General features: G+C 39.7%; 1 protein-coding gene across 1 annotated transcript in view; it reads left to right on the top strand.

Annotated features, from left to right (window-relative positions):
* Nucleotides 1-25,272, top strand: part of RSF1 (remodeling and spacing factor 1) — a gene marked incomplete in the record, with an annotated part of 156,297 nt that overhangs the window by 77,059 nt on the left and 53,966 nt on the right. Inside the window, 3 exon segments of the mRNA NM_001142834.2 lie at nucleotides 3,349-3,441; nucleotides 5,423-5,628; nucleotides 17,552-17,706. Coding sequence (NP_001136306.2) covers nucleotides 3,349-3,441; nucleotides 5,423-5,628; nucleotides 17,552-17,706 — 454 coding nt within the window.

Raw genomic sequence — 25,272 nt, 5'->3', positions numbered from 1 at the left:
CACTCCATGGAGTATGGGCCATCTCAGGAGTAGAGAGGCGAGAGGCCCCAAAATATGGGGTGGTGAGTTTTTATGGGCTGGGCAGTTCCATAGGCTAATGACTGGGAGGGTTGTTGCAGCTATTTCAAGGGAAGGGGCAGGGACTTCCAGGAATTGGGGCACTGCCCTTTTTGGCCTTTTATGGTCAACCTCAGAATTGTCATGGAGCCTGTGGGCCTCTTGTTGAGTGTGCTAGTGTGTTACAGTGAGTGCATCATGAATCTCAGGGTCCTCAGAAGGCAGGTCATCCACCATCTTGGACCTCGGTGCTGCTAACCGGTTTTCGTCATATCCTCAAGGACTCTCCTTTTTAGGCTTGTCCCCTGTCCCCTTCCCTCCTGTCTGACTGGCAACTACTCATCAATTTTTAGTCTAAATGGATTTTACTGTTGTGGACATTCTGTATACACAGAATCATAAATGTGTGCCCTTTTATGTTTGATTTCTTTCACCTATTTAATGTTCAGCCATTAAAATATATGAATAGGAGTTCCCGTCGTGGCACAGTGGTTAACGGATCCGACTAGGAACCATGAGGTTGCGGGTTCAGTCCCTGCCCTTGCTCAGTGGGTTAACGATCCGGTGTTGCCGTGAGCTGTGGTGTAGGCTGGCGGCTACAGCTCCAATTTGACCCCTAGCCTGGGAACCTCCATGTGCCACGGGAGCAGCCCTAGAAATGGCAAAAAGACAAAAAAAAAAAAAATATATATATATATATATATATATATATGAATATATCACTGCTTCATTCCTTTTCATGGATGTATAAAGTCCCACTGATGGATATTCCGCATTTTATTTATCCATTCATCAGTTGATGGAAATTTGGGTTATTTATACCTCTTTGCTATTATAAATAATACTGAAATGAATATATGTACTATATGTACAAGATATATTTTTTCCTGTGTACCCACTGAGAAATGAAATATTGTAATTCATACTTAACATTTTGAGGAACTGCTAACTTTTTACAAAGGGGCTGCACCATTTTACATTCCCATCAGCAATTATGTGTTTGTTTTTTTTCGTCCTTGTGAACTCCCATGGCACATGGAAGTTCCCAGGCTTCGGGTTGAATCAGAGCTACAGCTGTCGGACTACACCATAGCCACAGCAGTGTAAGAGCCAAGCCGTGTCTGTAATCTACACCATAGCTCATAGCAAGACCGTATTCTTAACCTACTGAGCAAGGTCAGGGATCATTTGTAGGTCATGGAGTTCCAGGTGGGCTCAGTGGTAACGAACCCAACTGGTATCCGTGAGGACGTGGGTTCAAGCCCTGGCCCTGCTCCATGGATTAAGCTCTTTTATTTGTTTGTTTAAGGGCTGTACCTGCAGTGTTTGGAAGTTCCCAGACTAGGGGCAAATCTGAGCTGTACCTGCTGAGCTATGCAACAGCCACAGCAACTCCAGATACAGGCTGTGTCTGCGACCTAAATCACAGCTCACAGCAATGCAAGATCCTTAACCCACTGAGCAAGGCCAGGGATCGAACCAAATCCTCATGGATCCTATTTGGGTTCATTACCACTGAGCCACAGTGGCAACTCCCTGCTCCGTGGCTTAAGGATCTGGCATTACCGTGAGCTGTGGTGTAGGTCGCAGAGTCGCCTTGGATCCTGTGTTGCTGTGGTGTAGGCTGGTAGCTGTAGCTCCAGTTCAACCGCTAGCCTGGGACTTCCATGTGCCACAAGTGCGGCCCTAAAATAAGCAAAAAAACCCCAAAAACAAACAAACAAAAAAAACCAGTCATTTGTAGTTCATATTTTAGCTCCCTCTGCATAATTTTTTTTCCTCAGGCTGGCTTTAAGATTCTCCTTCTAGGAATTCCTGTCTTGGCGCAGCGGAAACAAATCCGACTAGGAACCATGAGGTCGTGGGTTTGATCCCTGGCCTCACTCAGTGGGTTAAGGATCCGGTGTTGCCGTGAGCTGTGGTGTAGGTCGAAGACACGGCTCAGGTCTGGCGTTGCTGTGACTCTGGAGTAGGCCAGCAGCTACAGCTGTGATTAGACCCCTAGCCTGGGAACCTCCATATGCTGCAGGTGGCCCTAAAAAGACAAAAGACGGGAAAAAAAAAAAAAAAAAAAGATTTGCTCTGTAAAGTTTGCTTTTCAAAATTTGACTAGGATGTGTCTACATGTGCATTTTGGTTGGTTGATTGCTTTTTTTTGTATTCTTTTTTTTTTTGTCTTTTTTGCCATTTCCAGGGCCGCTTCTGCGACATATGGAGATTCCCAGGCTAGGGGTCGAATCAGAGCTGTAGCTGCCGGCCTACACCAGAGCCACAGCAACTTGGCATCCGAGCCTCATCTGCAACCTACACCACAGCTCAGGGCAACGCCGGATCCTTAACCCACTGAGCAACCCACTGCAACCTCGTGGTTCCTAGTCGAATTCGTTAACCACTGAGCCACGACAGGAACTCCTTTTTGTATTTATTCTTGATGTTGGCTACAGTTCTTGGATCTCTAAGTTGGTATCTGATGATACGTCTTTATTATTGAATAGAATGGTTATCCAGATCTTTCCTCAGCCTGTTAAAGTGTCTCTCTTTTGCTTGAAATATTTGTATGGGAGGAGAAGCCTAGAAATTTAAGTTAATGCCAAATATAGAGGGTCTCAAATGCCTTCTGGAATCTTTTAACGTAATGAGGATGTCTTTGAATTGGAGAATTACTTGATAAAAAAATGTGCCTACAGGAATTCCCCACCGTGGCACAGTGGGTTAAAGATCTGGCTTGTCTCTGGGAAGGCACCAGTTCAGTTCCTTCAGAGCGCATTGGGTTAAGGATCTAATGTTGCTACAGTTGTGGTGTAGATTGCAGCTGAGGCTCGGATTTGATCCCTGGGCTGGGAACTTCCATGTGGCAGCAGGTGGGAGTGGGGGTGGCGGATGTGCTTACAGGTTGGCATATGGTTTTTTACCTTACTTCTGTTCTAGGCTTAGGGATGATTAAACTGTTGTCCTTCCCCTTGGAATTTCAAGGCTCTCTGGAGGGGTGGAATCAGATCATTACTTGGATTTAGGAAAATGCCACAAAAGTGTGTATAAAATTCTTGAGAGTAGGGGAGACAGCTGCAGAGATCACTGCTTTTACTTCCGTTAAATTTGAGTCATCAGATAGTAGTAAACATTTCTGGTATATTTAAGTAGTATGAATTTCAGGGTAAGATTGATTGGATTGGTTTGGTATAAACTTTTTCTTTTATATACTAACAAGAACATTTAACCTAATTTTGCAACAAAACTACCAGTGAAATAAAAATTGCCTTTGTGTATTAAGACTTTTACTTTCTCTGACAGATATGCCAAGAGTTTAATAGCACCTGGGCATGGGAGATGGAGAAGAAAGGCTATCTTGAAATGAGTGTTGAATGCAAGCTAGCGCTCTTAAAGGTAATGATTTGTTACAATTCATTAAAAATTCTCTTGACTCCTGGTTGAATTGAAAAATAACTGGAAAGTAGTTTGTTTTTTGTTTTTTGGTTTTTTTTTTTAATGACTACACTCATAAGTCCCAGGCCAGGGATTGAATCCGAGCCACAGCTGCAATCTGTGCTGCAGCTGCAGCAATGCTGGATCCTTTAAGCACTGCACCATAGTGGTAACTTTGGAAAGTAGACATTTTTATTGTTAGTAGGAAAGGACAATGGATTTTTTTCTCACTTATTTTTTGTTGACAAAACTGTTCTTTAATGTTTTAGGTTGTTTTTTCATACACAAGTATATCTAGGTCTGATGATTTCTGCTTGTAGGGACAGTAGTAGAATGGGCAGTTACGCAGATTAATTTTATTCATTGCAGCCTTAACAGTCGTTGCTAACAAATACTGTAAACTGTGTTTAATCTTTCACCGATTGACTATATTAATAATTTGATCAGTTTTCCAGATGACTAGGGGTATGCCATAATATACATAACCAAACCAACTTAATTTAAATGCGTCTTTTCTCTCTCTCTCTGTTTTTTCTTTTTCTTTTTTTCCTTTTTTTTTGGGGGGGTGTCTTTTTAGGGCTACATTCAGGGCATATCGAAGTTCCCAGACTGGGGGTCAGATTGGAGCTGCAGCTCCGGCCTACACCACAGCTCAAGGCAATGCTGGATCCTTAACCCTCTAAGCAAGGCTAGGGATCAAATCCATGTCCTCATGGGTAATAATCAGGTTCGTTACTGCTGAGCCACAACAGGAATGCCTAAAATGGGTCTTTTCAAAGTGGATGTATTTCAAGTTTTAGTTTCCCTTTCCCTCCCTGCTTGCTTCATAGTGTTGACCCTAATTATTTGCAATGTGGTCAGCGTAATGAAAGGAAAAGAAATATCTTTACAGAAGAAAGTCTACCAGGCTACACCCCAGAGGCAAAGGCAAAGAGTCTTTGATAGGGACTTCATGTATTGTCTGTCTGGAAAAAGAGAAGTGGGGAAGAAATCTGACTTTATACCCTAGTCACATACCAAAATGTTTAATAAAGAGTCCCTCCAGTTTTGTCATGTGGATATCTTTATTTTCCCCCACAGCATGTGGAAATTCCCAGGCCAGGGATCAAACCTGCACCACAGCAGTAACCAGATCCACAGTGGTGACCATGCTGGGTCCTTAACCCATTGAGCCACCAGGGAACTCCTGAATATCTTTTTTTAAGAGGATTCTCTAAAGGCAGTTCTCAATAATATTGCCTTTCTTGAAAACGATGAATTTCTCAAGCTTTTAAAAATGGACAGCTATTTCAAGAATAGAATTTATCTAAAAATTATTGAAAATTGTATACCATGAGCCAATTTGGGAGACTGTAGTACAGAATCAGTGCTTTTAAATAAAACTGCAGGAGTTCCCGTTGTGGCGCAGTGGTTAACGAATCCGACTAGGAACCATGAGGTTGCGGGTTCAGTCCCTGCCCTGCTCAGTGGGTTAACGATCTGGCGTTGCCGTGAGCTGTGGTGTAGGTTGCAGACGCGGCTCGGATCCCTCGTTGCTGTGGCTCTGGCGTAGGCCGGTGGCTACAGCTCCGATTCAACCCCTAGCCTGGGAACCTCCATATGCCACGGGAGCGGCCCAAGAAATGGCAAAAAAAAAAACAAACAACCAAACAAATAAACAAAATAAATAAATAAATATAACTGCATTTTTTTGTCATTGGTTGTATTAAACCTATAAATCTATGTAATATTAAAATTAAATGTTAACTTAGAAATTTATCTTTTAAAATTGGTTATTGTTTATAAATGTACAAAACTGGGGAGAGGAAAGTGAAAGATGGATAAAGTACAAATATTCTTTCTCCTCCTATCCCTGAATCAGTTTCTGGTTGAACATATCACATTTGTTGTGATGGATAAACATTTGTGGGATATTTTAAGCCATGTTGTAACTATTTTCCAGTACCTCTGTGAGTGTCAGTTTGATGACAATCTCAAATTCAAGAATATTATCAATGAGGAGGATGCCGATACCATGCGTCTCCAGCCAATTGGCCGAGACAAAGATGGCCTCATGTACTGGTACCAGTTAGATCAAGATCACAATGTCAGAATGTATATAGAAGAACAAGATGATCAAGACGGCTCTTCATGGAAATGCATTGTCAGGTATCTTTTATTGGAATTTTTTCACGTTTATCTGCATGTTCTTACTTTGATCTCTACTAGAATATAATTTCAGACTGGGTGATCCCTTTCTTTTTGTGGGATAGGGGAACTTCTAAGACCTAGCCTAGTGCCCAACATGATACCCACAGAAGGCACTTAATTATTTGCCAAATAAGTATATTGAGCAGTGTGGTCCATGTCAGTGTGGTCTTATACTTTTAACTGTAGTTTTCTATTAGGTTTTGTTGTTGTTGTTGTTGCTGCTTTTTAGGGCTGCACTCGTGGCATATGGAAATTCCCAGGGAGGGGTCAAATCGGAGCTATAGCTGCCGGCCTACAACACAGACACAGCACCTTAGGATCTGAGCCCAGTCTTCGACTACACCACAGCTCATGCAAATGCCAAATCCTTGACCCACCGAGCAAGGCCAGGGATCGAACCCACATCCTCATGAATACTAGTCAAATTCGTTTCCGCTGCACCACAATGGGAACTGCTAGGCATTATTTTTTATTCCTAATTAATTGGCTAATTCATGTGATACTTTAATATATTTTTAGTTTTTCCTGTGCATACATTTTATTACTGAGGTCTGAAGAAATCTGAGGCACATTGTGCTTTTTTTGCCCTAGTTATTTTTGATAACCTTAGTTCCTTATATTTGTATTGACAGATATATTTGGATGTAAATACTTAATATAAAACCTTACAGTTAAAACAAAACAAAACAAACCAAAAAAATCCAAAAAACCTTACAGTAAAACTTTTTTTAGTTGATAGGTGACTCTGGGACTGTTACTCTGAATCTTTGTGTCTTTCATTTTCTAGTTTTGCAAAGTAATACTTAGAATTAATTCCATCAATTCCTACAGTTTATATTAATTTATTTATGAGTAGAGAGAACCAATGGATATATCGCCACTAGCTTTCGAAAAACCCTCAAGTCATCTTAGTATTTGCTTATTTTGAATTTTAGCAGATTTTTGTTAGTGTTCATTTATTAATGTTTTGAAGTGATAATCCATAGAAATTTATAATATTCGTTCAGGTCAGAGAAACTCAACTTTCATTCCATAAAGACAAGCATTGAATAAGCTCATGGGGGATTGCTTTAATCATATGGTTTTCCATGTCAGTTTATTAAATTAAGATAAAGTGGGCCCTGAAATAAAATGTACTTGCCATCTTTCCCTATGAATATATACATTGAAAGAGGTTCTTTTCATGATGTTTTACTACCACTTCTGCTCTTTCCTATGTCAAACTTGGTTAGTTGATTCAGACATACTGTCTCGTGCTTTGTAGATGAAGAATGTGTGAGAAGTCATCCTAGGAACATAGTACATACTCAATAAAATTTTGTTCCTTTTCAGCCATTGCCCACCACCCCCTTTTAAGGGTTATTTTATTTTTTTAATTATTTCAATTTTTTAATTGAAGTATAGTTCATAACCATTGCCTCTTTTACAACTTCTAACCCCAAAGATTGAAACTTTGTTTTGTCATAAAAGACATATTTATCAGCAGAAAGAGGGAAGGGCAGAATTCCACTAGTGTTGACTTCAGCCCTTCTCATCCTTGACTGTTCTTCCAGGTTTTACTTCCTGTACTTCTGCCTTTTTAAAAAAATCTTTCTATGTGTAAAAATCTATTTATGATAAGCATAAAATGGTATGTGTGGCAGTTGCCCAGAAGAAAATGCTTATATAAAGTGTTCAAACGCCGTTTTCTCATGTGAACAACTACAAATTGCTTTAGAGAACTGTGCCAGGTGCCTTTTGGAAGAACATCTGTGAATATGCATATTCCTACCTGTAAATCTGACAGGCAACTTTTCCGAAAGATGTAGTAATATTTGGGATCATTAATAAAATACTGGGTTTATGGACTCTGATTTCCGGTAATTAAAGCCAAATTCTGAATACCTGTTTGTCCCTCTTATGTTCCCTTATTTCATTAAACTCATAGAACTGTACTGTGTGCCTGCACGTGTGGAGGCTCTGTGCTGAGCCGTGGGGGTATAGTAGTGAGTAATACAGCTCGGGGATCTCTAGATGAGCTTCAGGCACCTGCAGAATCCCTTATATTGTACGTTGTAGCTCTTAGTTTTATTTAATATGTGTATTTTCTGGTTTGCTTATGCCTCCTGTAGATACATGACCTGTGACACGGATTTCAGTTAACTTTAATTCGACATGGTAGTGCTGCTTTTGAGAGATGTAGAGAACTGTTAAATCCATGTAACTCTAATATTTGTGAAGGTTGAATGTGAATTGTGTTATTATTCTTTCCTTTCCTCAAAATTGAGATCTCCATTGTCATAAAATACATTAGGTACCCCAGATAAGTTAGGTCACCATTTCACTTGGCCCTGATGAGACACTTCTCAGAGTATATGTGGTATTTAGTTTTGGATGCCAAGCTCTAAGAAGGATATTGACAGAGTGAGTTCGCTATGTGAAGAACTATAAAGAAGATGATTGAATAAGTTGAAAATACCTGATCTATCAGAAATTTAGGGAGATTTAACTATCTTCATACATTTAAAGAATTGCTCTGTGTAAGAGTATTTCTTTCAAGACTGAGCCGCCATCGATGATGAAAATTATAGGGTAGTAGAACTGAGCTTATAGAAGTGAGAACCCTTGCTTTTTTTGTCTCGCAGAAATAATTGTCCTAGGAATGATAGATTCTGTCAGAGACATTCTCTAAACGTGCAGGTTTATGTTAAGTAGAGTTTTAAAGGAGGGCAGTAATTTTTTTTAGCAAGAAATATCTTTAGAAACTGAGTAAATTAAGAGCAGGTAAAGCAAATAAAATTATGACTTTCATTTAAAAGATTGCACTTGGATATCTTTCTTCACTGGTGAATATTATTTTTTACTAGTGAAATGAAAAGCCTGCTTTTTTATTTAAAACTGTTTCTTTAAAAGTTTATTTTCTTGGGAAATTGTGGTGTTGTAAACATGTTTCTGCCTAATCCTTAAAAGCTTATATAACAAAAATTAAGAAGTCTTTAGAATTCTGGGTTTTTTTTTTCTTTTTATTTTGTGATAGTTATTTCGTTGCTACTTTAGACCTCAATGAAAGAGGATAAAATGCAGAAAAAAAATACATGGTTTGTCTTTTTAGGGCCACACCCACAGCATATGTTGGGTCCCAGGCTAGGAGTCGAATCAGATCTCTAGGCCCTGGCCTACACCACAGCCACAGCAACGCTGGATCTGAGCTGCATCTGCGACCTACACCACAGCTCCCGGTAACGGCGGATCCTTAACCCACTGAGCAAGGCCGGGGATCAAACCTGCATCCTCGTGGATACTAGTCAGATATGTTTCCGCTGAGCCACTACAGGAACCCCTCCCAGAAAAATATTTTTTATATTTGATAAATAACATGTTATTAAGTGATGTTAATTTATGCTAGGGGATATATCAAGCAAATTTCTTAAGGAATGTTAAGGATGAGCAAAAAATATGAATACCATGAAGTTTTAGTTATTTGGTTATTAATAATAAGAGAGTTTTAACAAATCTTAGACCAGACTTCATTATGTGGTTCTTAAAGATCAGAAAGAGACTCCTGAAAGTGCTTTTTTTTTTTTTTTTTTTTTTTTGGTCTTTTTGTCTTTTAAAGGGCCGTTCTCGCGGCATATGGAGGTTCCCAGGCTAGGGGGTCTAATCGGAGCTGTAGCCACCAGCCTACGCCAGAGCCACAGCAGTGCAGGATCTGAGCCATGTCTGCAACCTACACTACAGCTTACGGCAACGCCGGATCCTTAACCCACTGAGCAAGGCCAGGGATCGAACCTGCAACCTCATGGTTCCTAGTTGGATTCGTTAACCACTGAGGCATGATGGGAACTCCCTGAAAGTGCTTTTATACCAGTCTCCTAAGAAAAAGTTTAGGAGTTCCCATCGCGGCTCAGCAGGTAACCAACCCAGCTGTTACCCATGAGGATGCAAGTTCAATCCCTGGCCTCTCTCAGTGGGTTAAGGATCCAGCATTGCCATGAGCTGTGGTGTAAGTTGCAGATTCGGCTTGGATCCACATTGATGTGGCTCTGACATAGGCCAGTGGCTACAGCTCTAATTCTACCCCTAGCCTGGGAACCTCCGTATACCACAGGTGTGGTCCTAAAATGACCAAAAAAAAAAATAGAGAGAGAGATAAAATTTTATGCAGACTGTTGAACAATTTTCTTTCTTTTTTTTTTTTTTTTTTTTTTCTATTTCTTTGGGCCACTCCTGCGGCATATGGAGGTTCCCAGGCTAGGGGTTAATCGGAGCTGTAGCCACCGGCCTACGCCAGAGCCACAGCAACGCAGGATCCGAGCCGCGTCTGCAACCTACACCACAGCTCACAGCAACGCCGGATCATTAACCCACTGAGCAAGGGCAGGGACCGAACCCGCAACCTCATGGTTCCTAGTCGGATTCGTTAACCACTGCGCCACGATGGGAACTCCTGAACAATTTTCTTTATAAGGAATATATACATATGGTCCATAGTCAAATGAAAAGGTATTTGACATCATTATTCATCGGAGAATTCCCAATTTACCTCCACTCGAATGACCAAAATAAAAATGACTTAGACCACCAAACATTAATAAGAATGTGGACCAACTGGAATTCTTAGACACGTTGCTGGTGGGAATGTAAAAGAATATAACCACTTTGGGAGACGCTTAAACCATTTCTTTGAATGTTAAACTGTTACCTCATTACCCAGTGATTTCACTCCTATGTATTTATCTTAAAGAAATGGAGAAGAATGTTTGTAAAATGCCTTATATACTAACATCCATAGCCTCTTTGTTCAGAATAGTCCTCATATGTGGATTACTACTAAGCAATAAAAAGAAATGAAAAGGCCTGTGGTGCATGCAAGCCTGTAGTCCTCATATAAGGATTACTGCTAAGCAATAAAAAGGAATGACCTGTAATGCATTCACCTCAGAAGCATTATCATGTGTGAAAGAAGCCAAAAAGTACATTATGTTTTATTCCATTTAAGTTCTGGAATTAACTAACCCATGGTTATAGTGTTCAAAACTCTTAGTTCCTCCTTGCTTTTGGTAATGAAGAGGGGGTTGAGTAGGTCAAAGCAGGAGGGAATTTTCTGTGGTGACAGTCATATTCCTTATCTTGATAGGGGTGTGAATTACACAGGTGTATGCGTTTCTCAAAACTGATTAACTGAACGCTTAAGATCGATTCATTTCAAAGTATGTAAATTATACCTCAGTGAGAATATTTTTAGTATTGATAAATGGTTTGACAATCATTTTCAAAAAACTGAATTCTGAATAGTGTGCAGAGTTTTCATTTACTTGTAATTAGAAATCTGTCAAGATATTTCTAAATTATATGCTACTAATACAGCACAGTGATTGAAAAGATGGTCTCGGAGTTCCCATCGTGGCGCAGTGGTTAACGAATCCGACTAGGAACCATGAGGTTGCGGGTTCGGTCCCTGCCCTTGCTCAGTGGGTTAACAATCCGGCGTTGCCGTGAGCTGTGGTGTAGGTTGCAGACGCGGCTGGGATCTGGCGTTGCTGTGGCTCTGGCGTAGGCCGGTGGCTACAGCTCCGATTCAACCCCTAGCCTGGGAACCTCCATATGCCGGGAGCGGCCCAAGAAATAGCAACAACAACAACAACAACAAAAGACAAAAGACAAAAAAAAAAAAAAAAAAAAGAAAAGATGGTCTCGGAAGTCAGTAATTTAGTTCTGCCTTTAATACATACTAACTGTAACCATAGGCAAATTACTGTACTTCTCCGCATGTTCTCCCCTTCCTGTCTGTAAAACAAGGGTAATATTAATACCTGTCTAATTAGATTATATTGGAATTAATGTGCATTAATTCATGTAAAGCTTTTGGAGTAGTGCCTGGAGCATAATAATCACTCATGAACATTAACTTCTGTTAATACTACCACTGTTGATATTACTCATTAATACCTTCCTTTAGTTTCTTGGCCCCCTTAAGAAATACTGCCAACTTAATTATCTTCCTTTTTGTCTTCTTCCTTTTTTGAAAGTATATGAAAAAGATGGATTATTGTATCACAGTTATTGTATGGAAAAGATGGAATATTGTATTATAGATTCTTGCTGCCTAACCGTGCTGTCCTCTGGAGGTACAAAGATATACGATGCTATTCCTAAGCTTTCCATATTGTGGCAGATAGTAACGATACTCTGGTGTCATAAGTGAGGTCTGTGATGGAGAGCACGCCGGGTGCTGTGGGGGAACCAGGTACCTAACCCGTACTTGGCAGAGGATGATACCAATGCTTAGGTCTGTTTTTGTTTGGTCTGTTTGTTTTTGCTGTTTTTATTAAATTGGCTGTCAGCTCAGTTGCTTCTGACTTACTGCTACAACTAATTCTAACTCTCAACATCCTTTAAACTAAGAAAAATCATATTCTACATTATAATAATTAGAATGATATATTCCTTTTCACCAAAATCTAGATTAACTTTAGGTACCGATGAGTCGTCTGCCTAAAACTTGAGCTTGTAACCTTTCTCCTTTAATATGTTTGTCCCATCTCAGTTAATAGCAGCCACATTTGCTTTGATCCAAAACGTTGGAGACATATGATTAACTTTTCTTTTTCTCTCACTTGACATACATTCTGTCAGAAAATCTAGGCAACTCTCTATGCAAGATATATCCAGGGTCGAAACGTTCCTCATTCGCATCATAGCTGCATTCTTGTCAAAGCCACCATCATTTTTTAAAAATGCGGTCAGTGGATTTTAGTATTCACAGGGCTGTGCCACTATAACCACTAACTTCAGGGCGTTTTCCTCAGCTCACAAAGAAACCCCATGTCCTGTACATTTGCAGTTACTTACCATTCTTTCCCCAGCCTATGGCAGCTGCCAGGTTCATCCGTGTACTACATTCCTTTTTATGACTAAATAATATTCCCTTGTATAGATATACTACGTTTGTTTATCCATTCTGTGCTTGTCTTTGAAATAATAATTGGAGTTAGGTGGAACACACTTGAGGCTAAGAGAACAGAAGTGTGAACACCTGAGATCATAAGAGGGCATGGTCTTTGGAAGAAATATATCTGATTTCATATGCCTGAATGAAGTAGTGTTTTGAAGAAAAGAAAGCTGGATTTCCTGTTGTAGCAAAGTGGGTTAAGAATCCGACTCCAGTGGCATGGTTCACTGTGAAGGTGTGGGTTCAATCCCCTGCCTTGTGCAGTGGGTTAAAGTATCCAGCATTGCCGCAGCTGCGACTCAGATTCAGTCCCTGGCTCAGGAAATTCCATATTCCATGAGTGTGGCCATTAAAACAAACAACAACAAAAAAGATGGAGTTCCCATCATGGCTTAGTGGGTTAAGGACCCGAGTAATAGCCATGAGGATGCAGGTTTGATCCTTAGCCTCATTCAGTAGGTTAAGGATCTGGTGTTGCCCTGAGCTGTGTTGTAGGTTGCACACTCGGCTTGGATCCGGCATTGCTGTGGCTGTGACATAGGCTGGCAGCTGCAGCATTGATTCAACCCCTCGCCCAGAAACTTCCATATGCCAAACTCATGGCCTTAAAATGAAAGAAAGACAGAAGTAAAAAACTCAATGGAGAGAGGGGAAGGCACAACTGATTTGTAGTTAAAAGTAAATAGCGTTCCTGTCCTGGCTCAGTGGTTAATGAATCCGACTAGCAACCATGAGGTTGTGGGTTCGATCCCTGGCCTTGCTCAGTGGGTTAAAGGATCTGGCGTTGTTGTGAGCTGTGGTGTAGGTCCCAAATGCGGCTCGGGTCACATGTTCCTGTGGTGTAGTCTGGCAGCTATAGGTCCGATTCACCCCGTAGCCTAGGAACCTCCATATGCCACAGATTCGGCCCTAAAAAGCAAAAGCAAAAAAAAAAAAAAAAGACTGGATACTATAAAACTCCTAGGGGAAAACATAGGCAGAACACTCTTTGACATAAGTCATAGCAATATTTTTTTGGATCTCTTTCCTAGCGTAATGGAAATAAAAGCAGAAATAAACAAATAGGACCTAGTGGAATTTAAAATATTTTACACAGCAAAGGAAACCATCAGCAAAACCGAAAGACAACCTATGGACTGGGAGAATATTTGCAATGATATGGCCAATAAAGGATTAATATCCAACATAAATAAACAGCTCATAAAACTCAACATCAAAAAACAACAAACTAACCCAATTAAAAAGTATGTGGAAATACTGAATAGACACGAAATGTAGGGGCCAACAGGCACATGAAAAGATGCTCAACACTGATAACCATCAGGGAAAAGCAAATAAGAACCACAGTGAGACATCACCTCATACCTCTCAGAATGGCTGTTGTCAAAGAGAACACAAATAACATGTTAGCAAGGATGTGGAGAAAAGGGAACCCCTTGTACACTATTGCTGGGAATGTAAATTTGTGCAGCCACTATGGATAACAGTATGGAGGCTCCTCAAAAAATTAAAAACGAGGAGTTCCCGTCTTGGCTCAGTGGTAAACGAATCCGACTAGGAACCATGAGGTTGCGGGTTTGATCCCTGGCCTTGCTCAGTGGGTTAAGGATCCGGCATTGCCATGAGCTGTGGTGTGGGTTGCAGATGCAGCTTGGATCCTGCATTGCTGTGGCTCTGGCGTAGGCTGGTGGCTACAGCTCCCATTAGACCCCTGGCCTGGGAACCTCCATATGCCGAGGGAGCAGCCCTAGAAAAGGCAAAAAGACAAAAAAAAAAAAAAAAAAAATTAAAAAACGAGTTCCCATCGTGGCGCAGTGGAAATGCATCTGACTAGGAACCATGAGGTTGTGGGTTCGATCCCTGACCTTGCTTAGTGGGTTAAGGATCTGGCGTTGCCATGAGCTGGGCTGTAGGTCGCAGATACGGCTCGGATCTGGCATTGCTCTGGCTGTGGTGCAGGCCGGCAGCTGTAGCTCCAATTGAACCCCTAGCCTGGGAACCTTCATATGCCATGGGTGTGGCTATAAAAAGAAAAGGAAAAAAAAAAAAGACAAATTAAAAACAGAATTACTGTATAAGATAGCAATCCAACTTCTCAGTATATTTGTCCCCCCAAAAAACAAAAATACCAATTTGAAAAGATAAATGCCCCCAATGTTCATAGTAGCGTTATTTATAGTTGCCAAGATATGGAAGTAACCTAAGTGTTTATCAGCAAATGAATGGATAAGACATTATGCTAAGTGAAATAAGTCAGATGCAGAAAGGCAAATACTATATCACATATGTGGAATCTAAAAAATACAACAAACTAGTGAATAAAATAAATTACCAGGTATAACACGGGCTCAAGGAGGTACTATACAGCACAGGAGTATAGCCAGTATTTTGTAATAACTGTAAATGGAAAGAAACCGTTAAGAATTGTATTAAAAAATAAAACATCCAGTAGAAAGAGCTAAGAAATTTGGATATAATTTGAATATATGTATATTTATAAAAATTCCCTCTAATTCCAAGTTAGGGTCTTTAAAAAAGTATTTAGTATACTAAATCTAATTGTAAGATCAAAACAGGAGAAATCCCAAGGTGGGTAGTTTTTTATTGTCATAAGAATGGTGCATTAGGAGTTCCCGTCGTGGCTCAGTGGTTAATGACTCCGACTGGGAACCATGAGGTTGCAGGTTTGATCCCTGGCCTCTCCAAGTGGGTTAAGGATCTGGCATTTTTAAAATAGGCCTAGCGAAGAACGTCAATATGTTTTTCACTTTCCAGAGTGATCTCACAGATGGGTCGAGGCATTTATTACATGTGGAATTCTCAATGAAGTAAGAATAGTAATAACATTAAGTGGATAAGGGCTTAGGTTAGAAGCGGGTTGATGTAATTAAGTTCAAAAACAGGAACTTTGAGAGTACCTGTTGTGGCAGAATGGGAAACGAACCTGACTAGTAACCATGAGGTTGCAGGTTCAATCCCTGGCCTCAATCAGTGGGTTAAGGATCTGGCGTTGCCATGAGCTGTGGTGTAGGTCGCAGACATGGCTCGGATTTGGCGTTGCTGTGGCTGTGGTGTAGGCCGGCAGCTGTAGCTCCCATTAGACCCCTAGTCTGGGAACCTCCATATGCCAAGGGTGTGTCCCTAAATAGCAAAAAAAAAAAAAAAAAAGAAGGAAAGAAAAGAAAGGGACTTTGCCAAGAATTAATTTATTGAACATCTCGAGGTTTTAATTTCCATTTTTTGTAAAGTGGAGATAGTAGTAGACAGGATATTGAGAGAACATCTAATCTGATCTTCTGCTATTAGATAATTAAAACTCTAAAACCATTCATTTTATTGTATATGCTAACATGACAGAATTTGTATAAACATGTATTCATTCTCATGCACAATATTTATATGTATAAACCTGTGTGTACATACCCATACACAATATCAAAATCATGTCATTTTAATTTCTGAAAGATGCCTGTCAGTGGCAGTTTTATTAATTTCCTTTTGGAAAGTCCAATCTTGTATAGATTAAGGAAACGTAGGTCTAATAAAGTCATGATCACCAGTCCTGTGTCACACAGCCATTTAGTTTAGAATAGGGATTCTTTTCATTCATTAACATTTTTTTAAGAGCCTCTTTATAAGGCAGTGTCCTGCCTCTTTTTCTTTTTTTTCTTTTTCTTTTTGCTTTTTAGGGCTGCACCTGTGGCATGTGCATGTTCTCAGGTTAGGGGTTGAATTTGCGCTGCAGCTGCCAGCCACAGCCACAGCCACAGCAATGTGGGATCCAAGCCTAGTGTGCGACATACACCACAGCTCACAGCAGTGCTGGATCCTTAACCCACTGAGCAAGGCCAGGGATCGAACCTGTATCCTCAGGGATGCTAGTCAGGTTTGTAACCCTTTGGGCCACAGTGGGAACTCCCAGTATCCCTGCTCTTAAACTGTAGAATTTAGCTGGGATGGCGGTGGAAATGGATAGGATGATAGAGGATGTATGTGACATGACAGATAAGAAAATACGCCAATAAAATTTTAAAAAACCCAAATGATTTCATCTTAATACTAACTACGTAGAAATAACAGGCACATGCTCAGTGCATTGATGACACAGATAAGATGGCGGTGCTGATGAATTAACAGTGGCCGACGGAGAACTGAGTTTCCCAACTCATTGCAGGGTTTTCCTTTTTATGTTCACTGTTACACACTGCTTATCTGAACAGGAAAAACAGTTAAATCATCTTTCTTGTTTCTGATTTGTAACTGGCATTTGAATTGACCATCCTGTATCTCTGGATTTGGTAGTAAAAATAGAAAAATTATTGATTAGAATCTGATTTGAGATTTCTGTGTATTTTTTTAATGCAAATTGAATTCCCTTCCTGTAATTGTGAACTGTAATTGACAAAGCAACACGAGTATCCAAAATTCTTGGGGTTTTGGACCACATTATTAGAGCTGACTTTGCCGTTAATTACTCAGAAATATCTGTGTCATAATTTTATTGCAATATAAAATGTTATTCTCTCTGTAGGTTGAATAGAGTTCTTATGCCCAAATGAATCAAGAACTTGAATTATTTTGTTAAATAAAATTCTTCTTCAAGCAAATTTTACATTGATTAGAGATTGCAACCTATTTTAAAAATTATCAAACTTTGATTTTTGTTTAATTCTGTTCCTACTGTTCTTTTTATCCAAAGAGAGTTGTGTTGCTGTTCTAATCAATAGAAAGAATAGTGTAAGATTCCTCTTTCCAGAATCACATTTTAATATGTATTCATTACTAATACATAATTTAAAATTTTAGGGTTAATTAAGGTTAGCTGTATTAGTGTTTTGGATGTTCTTAATGTTTTTCTTTTTTAAATTTTGATTTCTAAAGGTATTGGTCTGAAATCTGTTTACAAAACAAGAAAGATTTTTATACTGTCTTATATTTTCCATTGTTTAGAAATCGAAACGAATTGGCTGAGACTCTTGCGCTCCTGAAAGCACAAATCGATCCTGTACTATTGAAAAACTCTAGCCAACAGGACAACTCTTCCCGGGAAAGCCCCAGCTTAGAGGATGAGGAGACTAAAAAGGAGGAGGAAACACCTAAACAAGGTTTTTTTGTGTGTCTTGATTTGCTTTGTTTTGTAATTTCTTCTCTTTTCCACTCCTCTTCCAAACTATAAAAACTGAAATTCACTAAATTTGACAAATTTTATGTCTTCCTATAAAAGAAGTAGATTTTTCTTTTATTTCATGGGGGGGGAGCAAAAAATCATTTGAATACTTTTGTCTTTTATATTGACCATTTAAAAATTTAAATTATAAGTGTTCAGATCATCAAAACATAATATCTCTTGCTAATTTAGGTATACACAAAAACTTAGTGAACTTTTAAAACTTTTGTATTACACAGCATAAATGTATATCGCTTTAGCCGTTTTTAACTATGTGTGTAATTCAGTGTGTTGTACGACCATCGCTATCACTCATCTCCACGTGTCCCTCCCCCATCTGAAACTCTGTGCCCATTAACGCTGACTCCCTCCTTCTTCCTCCTCGCAGACCCTGGCATCCGTCATTCTACTTTCTCTCTCTGTGAACTTGACTAACTCATACAATATTTGTCCATTTGTGACTGGCTGATTTCACTGAGCATAGTGTCTTCAGAGTTCATCCACATTGTAACATGTATCAGAATTTATCCTTTAAAGAAAAAAAAAAGAATTTATCCTTTTTAAGGATGATTAGCATTCTGTTATATGTATACACCACATTTTATCTATTCATCTGTTACTGGACACTTGGGTTTCTTCTGCCATTTGTCAATTGCAAATAATGATTCTATGAAAGTAGGTGTATGAATATCTGCTTTCACTTCCTTTGAATATATACCCGAAGTGGAATTACTGGGTCAGGGGATAGTTCTGTTTTTAATTTTTTGAGGATCCACTGTACCGTTTTCTATAGCTGCTACACCATTTACGTTCCTACCAGTAATGCGTAAGGATTCTAATTTCTTTTTTTTTTTTTTTGTCTTTTTGCCATTTTTTAGGCTGCTTCCACGGCATATGGAGGTTCCCAGGCTAGGGGTCCAGTCGGAGCTGTAGCCGCCGGCCTACGCCAGAGCCACAGCAACTCGGGATCCAAGCCAGGTCTGCAACCTACACCACAGCTCGTGGCAATGCCGGATCCTTAACCCACTGAGCAAGGCCAGGGATCGAACCTGCAACCTCATGGTTCCTAGTCGAATTTGTTAACTACCGAGCCACGACGGGAACTCCAGGAATCTAATTTCTTAATATCCTTCCCATCACTGTTACTTTTATTTTTTTATAATAGCCATTTTAATTGAGGTGAAGTGGTATCTATGGTTTTGATTTGCATTTTCATAAAAACTACTGGTGTTGAACATCTTTTCATGTATTTATTAGCCATTTGTATATCTTCTTTAGAAAAATATTTATTCAGGTCTTTTGCCAATTTTTAATTGGGTGTTTTTGAGTCTGGGGGGTTGGTTTTCTTTGTTTTGTTTTGTTTTGGGTTTCCATTAGCAAATTCTTAAATCTATGATAATTATAGTTATTAAACTTGATTTTTGGATTAAGTTTTCTAATTTGCTTAACTGAGATTAATCTTTTTATTTTTAAAAAAGATTTTTCATTAAAGTATAGTGTATCAATTTCTGCTATACAGCAAAGTGATCTAGTCATATAAATATATATATATACACACACACGCATATATACATATATATATTCTTTTCCTCATATTAACTTCCATCATGTTCTATCTGAAGAGACTGAATATAGTTCCTTGTGCTGTGCAGTAGGATCTCATTTCTTATCCATTCTAAATGTAGTAGTTTGCATTTACTAACCCAAACTCCTAGTCTATCCCACTCCCCCCTCCTTGACAATCACAAGTTTGTTCTCCATGTCTTTTGAGTTTGTTTCTGTTCTGAAGATAGGTTCATTTGTATCGCATTTTAGATTCCAGATGTAAGTGATATTATGCTATTTTTGTCTTTCTCTTGCTGAGTTACTTCACTTAGTATGAGAATCTCTAGTTGCATGCATGCTGCTGTGAATGGCATGGTTTGGGATTTTTTTAATGGCTGAGTAGTATTCCATTGGGCATGTGTATCACATCTTAATCCATTCATCTGTCAGTGGACATTTAAGTTGTTTCTCTGTCTTGGCTATTGTGAATAGGAGTGCATGTATCTTTTTTGCTTTTTAGGGCCATACCTGTGGAATATGGAAGTTCCCAGGCTAAGGGTCAAATTGGAGCTACATCTGCTGGCCTACATACATCACAGATTAGTGCAATGCCGGATCCTTAACCCACTGAGTGAGCCAGGGATTGAACCTGCATCCTCATGGATACTAGTTGGGTTCGTAACCCGCTGAGCCACAATGGGAGTTTCCACATGTATCTTTTTGAATTTAATTTTGTCCATATATATGCCCAAGAGTGGGATTGCTGACTCCTTTTTTTCTCTTTGTTTTATTTTATTTTGGGTTGCTCTTAGCACATACTTAAGTGTACAATAATTATAATTATTAAACTTGATTTCCAAATTGAGTTTTCTAATTTGTTTAACTGAGCAGATCAATTCTTAACCTTTTTATGATAGAATCAAGTCTTAACTTTTCTGGTTGGAAAGAAACCAGCTGAAATTTGGTCTGACATCATTTTAGTTAATAGTTTTTCTTGATAACATACCTTTTAATGACAGGAGAAGGAATTCGCTCTCCTTTTTGTGCTTTCTTCTGCTTTTAGTTTTCCTCTGCTTTTTCGATTAGAACCTGAAAGCAATGTGTTGTTACCTTATTTACTACTTTGAGGGAGCTTAACATAAAGTCTTCTCCTAGTTGCAGGCATTGTATAAAAACAACTAAGTATGCCTTTTTTTTTTTTGTCTTTTTGCCTTTTCTAGGGCTGCTCCGGAGGCATATAGAGGTTCCCAGGGTAGGGGTCTAATGGGAACTGTAGCCACTGGCCTACGCCAGAGCCACAGCAACGCGGGATCCGAGCCACGTCTGCAACCTACACCACAGCTCCCAGCAACGCCGGATCCCCAACCCACTGAGCGAGGCCAGGGATCGAACCTCCAACCTAATGGTTCCTAGTCGGATTCGTTATTAACGACTGACCCACGACGGGAACTCCGTGCCTTTTAATGTAGGATATAATGTTCCTGCATGTTAAGCGTTGCTTTCAGGAGAAAATCCTGCTTATTGTCCTCCTTTGACCAACGTTTATCTGCTTTCAAATATCTTTAGTGGTTTTACTCATAATCTGCTATTTCTGATTTGAAAAATTCTTTTCTGTATGTTAAAATTCAATTTTGTAGCCTACATCAGTAAAACTTAATTTTTTTTTTATTTATTTTATTTATTTATTTTTTTGTCTTTTGTCTTTTTTGTTGTTGTTGTTGTTGCTATTTCTTGGGCCGCTCCCTCGGCATATGGAGGTTCCCAGGCTAGGGGTCGAATCGGAGCTGTAGCCACCGGCCTACGCCAGAGCTACAGCAACGCGGGATCCGAGCCGCGTCTGTAACCTACACCACAGCTCACGGCAACGCCGGATCGTTAACCCACTGAGCAAGGGCAGGGACCGAACCCACAACCTCATGGTTCCTAGTCGGATTCGTTAACCACTGCGCCACGACGGGAACTCCAGTAAAGCTTAATTTTTAAGTGGTCCGAATTCCATATTAATTTTCAGATATATAAAAATTGAAGTATAATTGACATGTAACATACTCATTTCAGGGGTACAATTCAATGATTTGACATTTGTATGCATTGCCTAATGATCACCACAATAAGCTTAGTCATTATCTGTCACCATATGAAATTAGAAAAAAAAAAAACTTTCTTGTGACGAGATTAAGATTTGGTTTCTTTGCACGTATGCTATATATTGTTACTGAGTTTTCCAGGTACTTTAGTAGTATTCCCTAAGGATTTGTTCTGAATTTAGACTTAATATTCCTTTGGTCATTCATGTGTGAGTTTGCTTATTCTCCAACACCAATTTAAATCAAGACCAGAAAGAATATAAATTGGATAAAGAGGTCAAGCTTATAGAAATTTAAGAGGCAGTTTTTCTATCACTTTTTTTTTTTTTTTTTTTTTTTTAATCTTTTTTGCCATTTCTCAGGCCACTCCTGCAGCATGTGGAGGTTCCAGGCCAGGGGTCGAATCGGAGCTGTAGTGTAGCTGTAGCTACACCAGAGCCACAGCAACTTGGGATCCGAGCTGCGTCTGCAACCTACACCACAGCTCACGGCAACGCCTGATCGTTAAGCCACCAAGCAAGGGCAGGGATCTAACCTGCAACCTCATGGTTCCTAGTCGGATTCGTTATCCACTGCGCCACGACGGGAACTCCAAGAGGCAGTTTTTCTCTTAAGTGAAATTTTATACTCATCCCGAAGGGAGAGTCACTGTGTAGTTTAAATTAGAAAGAAAAACACACTATTTCCTCATTGAGTAAAGCTCTTTCTGTATTTATTTCTTAAATTTCATGGTGGAGCCTTATAGTAGAAGAGGGGGAATTTCAGCAGTAACACCAGCTGACATTTATTGGCACGTCCTGTTTCTTTGCAGCCTACCAAATGCTCCATGTGAATTTTTATTTAATCTTCATAGCATCTCTCTGAGGTAACTACTGTCATTATTATTTTAGTTTTATAGATGAGGGAATTGGGAAGTTTATACACTTGCCCCCCGTCATATAGATCAAAGTATCAGAGTCTAGATTTTAATCGGATTCTTGTAAAGCCCATGCTCTTTAACTCGAGTGATCTAGAGCTCTGCTTCTCAGGTTGTAGAAGGCTTGCTCTTTACCTGGTGATTTCCCCAATTTGCCATTTTATCAGGTACCTAATTGATACTGATGCTGCTGGTCAGTGGACCACACTAACCAAGGTTATAAAGGCAGTCTTCTCTTAACCTTGAAAATGAATACAGTCATCCCTTGGCATCGCTGGTGGATTGGTCTCAAAACCCCTGCTGATGTCAAAATCCCAGGATGCTCAAGTCTCTTATATAAAATAGAATATGCATATAACCTGTGCATACATCCTCCTGTATATTTTATTAAAATATACCTAATACAATATAAATGCTATGTAAATAGTTGCCTGTGAGTGTCATATTCCTATGGCATATATGGAATATCCGAGCTGGAGCTGCCACCTTTGCTACAGCTGCAGCAACCTGGATCCTTAATCTACTGTGCCACAGTGGGAACTCTATGACATTTCAGTTACAAAAATTGTTTGTCTATCCTGGGTGTAGATGGCCTGGATACAGAGCGATTCTTTTTTTTTTTTTTTGTCTTTTTGCCATTTCTTGGGCCACTCCTGCGGCATAGGGAGGTTCCCAGGCTAGGGGTCGAATCAGAGCTGTAGCCACCGGCCTACACCAGAGCCACAGCAACTCGGGATCCAAGCCGCATCTGCAACCTACACCACAGCTCACGGCAACGCCGGATCGTTAACCCACTGAGCAAGGTCACGGATCGAACCCTCAAGCTCATGGTTCCTAGTTGGATTCTAACCACTGCGACACGATGGGAACTCCCACAAAGCAATTCTTAAGAATTCTATCCATCTGAAAATAATTGGAAGAATTTTCTCTTCTTTTTTGTTTATTTGTTTTCTTTTTAGGGCCACACCTGTGGCATATGGAAGTTCCCAGGCTAGGGGGTGAATCAGCTGCAGCTGCCAGCCCAGTCCACAGCCACAGCAACTTGGGATCTGAGCCATATCTTCACCCTAAGCAGCAGTTTTCAGCAAAGCTGGATCCTAACCCACTGAGTGAGGGCAGGGATCAAACCCACATCCTCATGGATACTAGTCAGGTTGTTAACCTGCTGAGCCACAATGGGAACCCCTGGAGATACCTGATAGAATTTAAAGAATGTTTTTGTATACAGAGCATCTATGCTCAGAATATTAATATTCTGTGATTTTTGTACTTGAATGCTGTAGTGTTTAGCTTTTAGTACTATACTAGCTCTTCATCCCACTCTATGAAGAAAGGAAGGAAGGATAAAAGAAAGAAGAAGAAAAAGAAACCTTTCATGATAAGAGAAACTGCCGAAGTTTTCTTTTCTGATTGAGTTTGTTGTGCCTAGAATCAGAAGGAGAAAATTTAAGTTATCATTCATAATTTTTGGAAAGTGGCAGTGGCATATTTTTTGATTCTCTATAGCTTGCCCTATAAGAGGAACATATTGATGGAAAAAATTAAAAACTGCAGATGGTATCTGAAACTGAGATCTTATAGGAGCGTGGGTACTCCAGGCCTTACGAGTCCTCAAACCCTTCTAACCAAGTTTTCTTCTTAGGACTAAACTCCACGCAGAGCTTTGTGCAATATTCTGGGAATAGAATCTAAATTAAGTAGAACAGGGAAAAATAGAGATAAGCAAAAAAAAAAGTTCAGATAAAAGAATGGGAGAGGAGTAGGGTTAGGTTATCTCGTTAAGCAAATCACTTTAATTTTTAATATCTTGCAAAAATGGAGAACTCTATAGCTATGAAATTAGAAAAACTATATACTTGACATAAAAATAAGCGTTTCAAAAAGATCCATTTTTGAATCCTTCAGGATTATAAGAACAAAAGATAATAAGAAGCAGAGTAACATTACTACAGAGAATGAAAGCTTATCCGAAAGACATTCTCATAAAACATGAAAACTATAACTTAGTAGGTGGACAACTCAAGAAAGAGTTAAGATTTTCCGAAAAATCTGGAAAAAAACCTTGAGTCAACAAACACAAAATTAGTGCCCTTAAAAAATAGCAAATGGAGGAGTTCCTTGCCAGCTCAGCGGGTTAAGAATCTGGTCTTGTCACTGCTTGGTTTAGGTTGCTGCTATGGCATGGGTTTGATCCCTGACCCTGAAACCTTTGCATGTCGCTGGGTGCAGCCAAAAAAAAAGCAGGAGTTCCTGTTGTGGCTCAGCTGTTTAAGGACCCAACATAGTCCCCTTGAGCATGCAGTTCATTCCCTGGCCTCGTTTCCTGGGTTAAAGATCCAGGGTCGCTGTGGCTTTGATGTTGACTGCAGCTGCATCTCTGATTCAGTTCCTGGCCCTGGAGCAAGTGCAGAAAGGTATGTGTATATGTTTTTAAAAAACAAGCAAATAGATAAAGAGTTGATAGAAAGAGTGTAGGATTTGAATATAGGCAATGAAAGTCTAACAGAGGATCCTTAAAAAAGAAAACCAAAGCAAGTGAATAGGGAGTTCCCGTTGTGGCTCAGCAGAAACATGTCAGATTAGTTTCCCTGAGGACGCAGGTTCGATCCCTTGTCCTGCTCAGTGGATTAAGGATCTGGCGTTGCCATGAACTGCAGTGTAGGTTGCAGATGCGGCTTGGATCTAGTATTGGTATGGCTGTGGCATAGGCCAGCAGCTATAGATCTGATTTGACCCCTAGCCTGGGAACTTCTGTATGCAGCAGGTGTGGCCCTAAAAAGAAAAAAGAAAAAAAAAGAGACCCTTTTAATAAAATTATTGGGCTTTGAAGAAAGAATTGCTTTGGCAATCCTGACAAAAAGACCAGGGGACATATAGAGGAAAGAATGTCAGACTGCCATCACTCTATTGAAAGCAATGCTTTATGCCAGAAGAAATTGCCATAACATATGTAAGG

The sequence above is a fragment of the Sus scrofa genome, chromosome 9, assembly GCF_000003025.6.
Source record: "Sus scrofa isolate TJ Tabasco breed Duroc chromosome 9, Sscrofa11.1, whole genome shotgun sequence".
In the NCBI taxonomy this organism is placed as follows: Eukaryota; Metazoa; Chordata; class Mammalia; order Artiodactyla; family Suidae; genus Sus; species Sus scrofa.
This window is presented reverse-complemented; position numbering and strand designations above follow the sequence as displayed.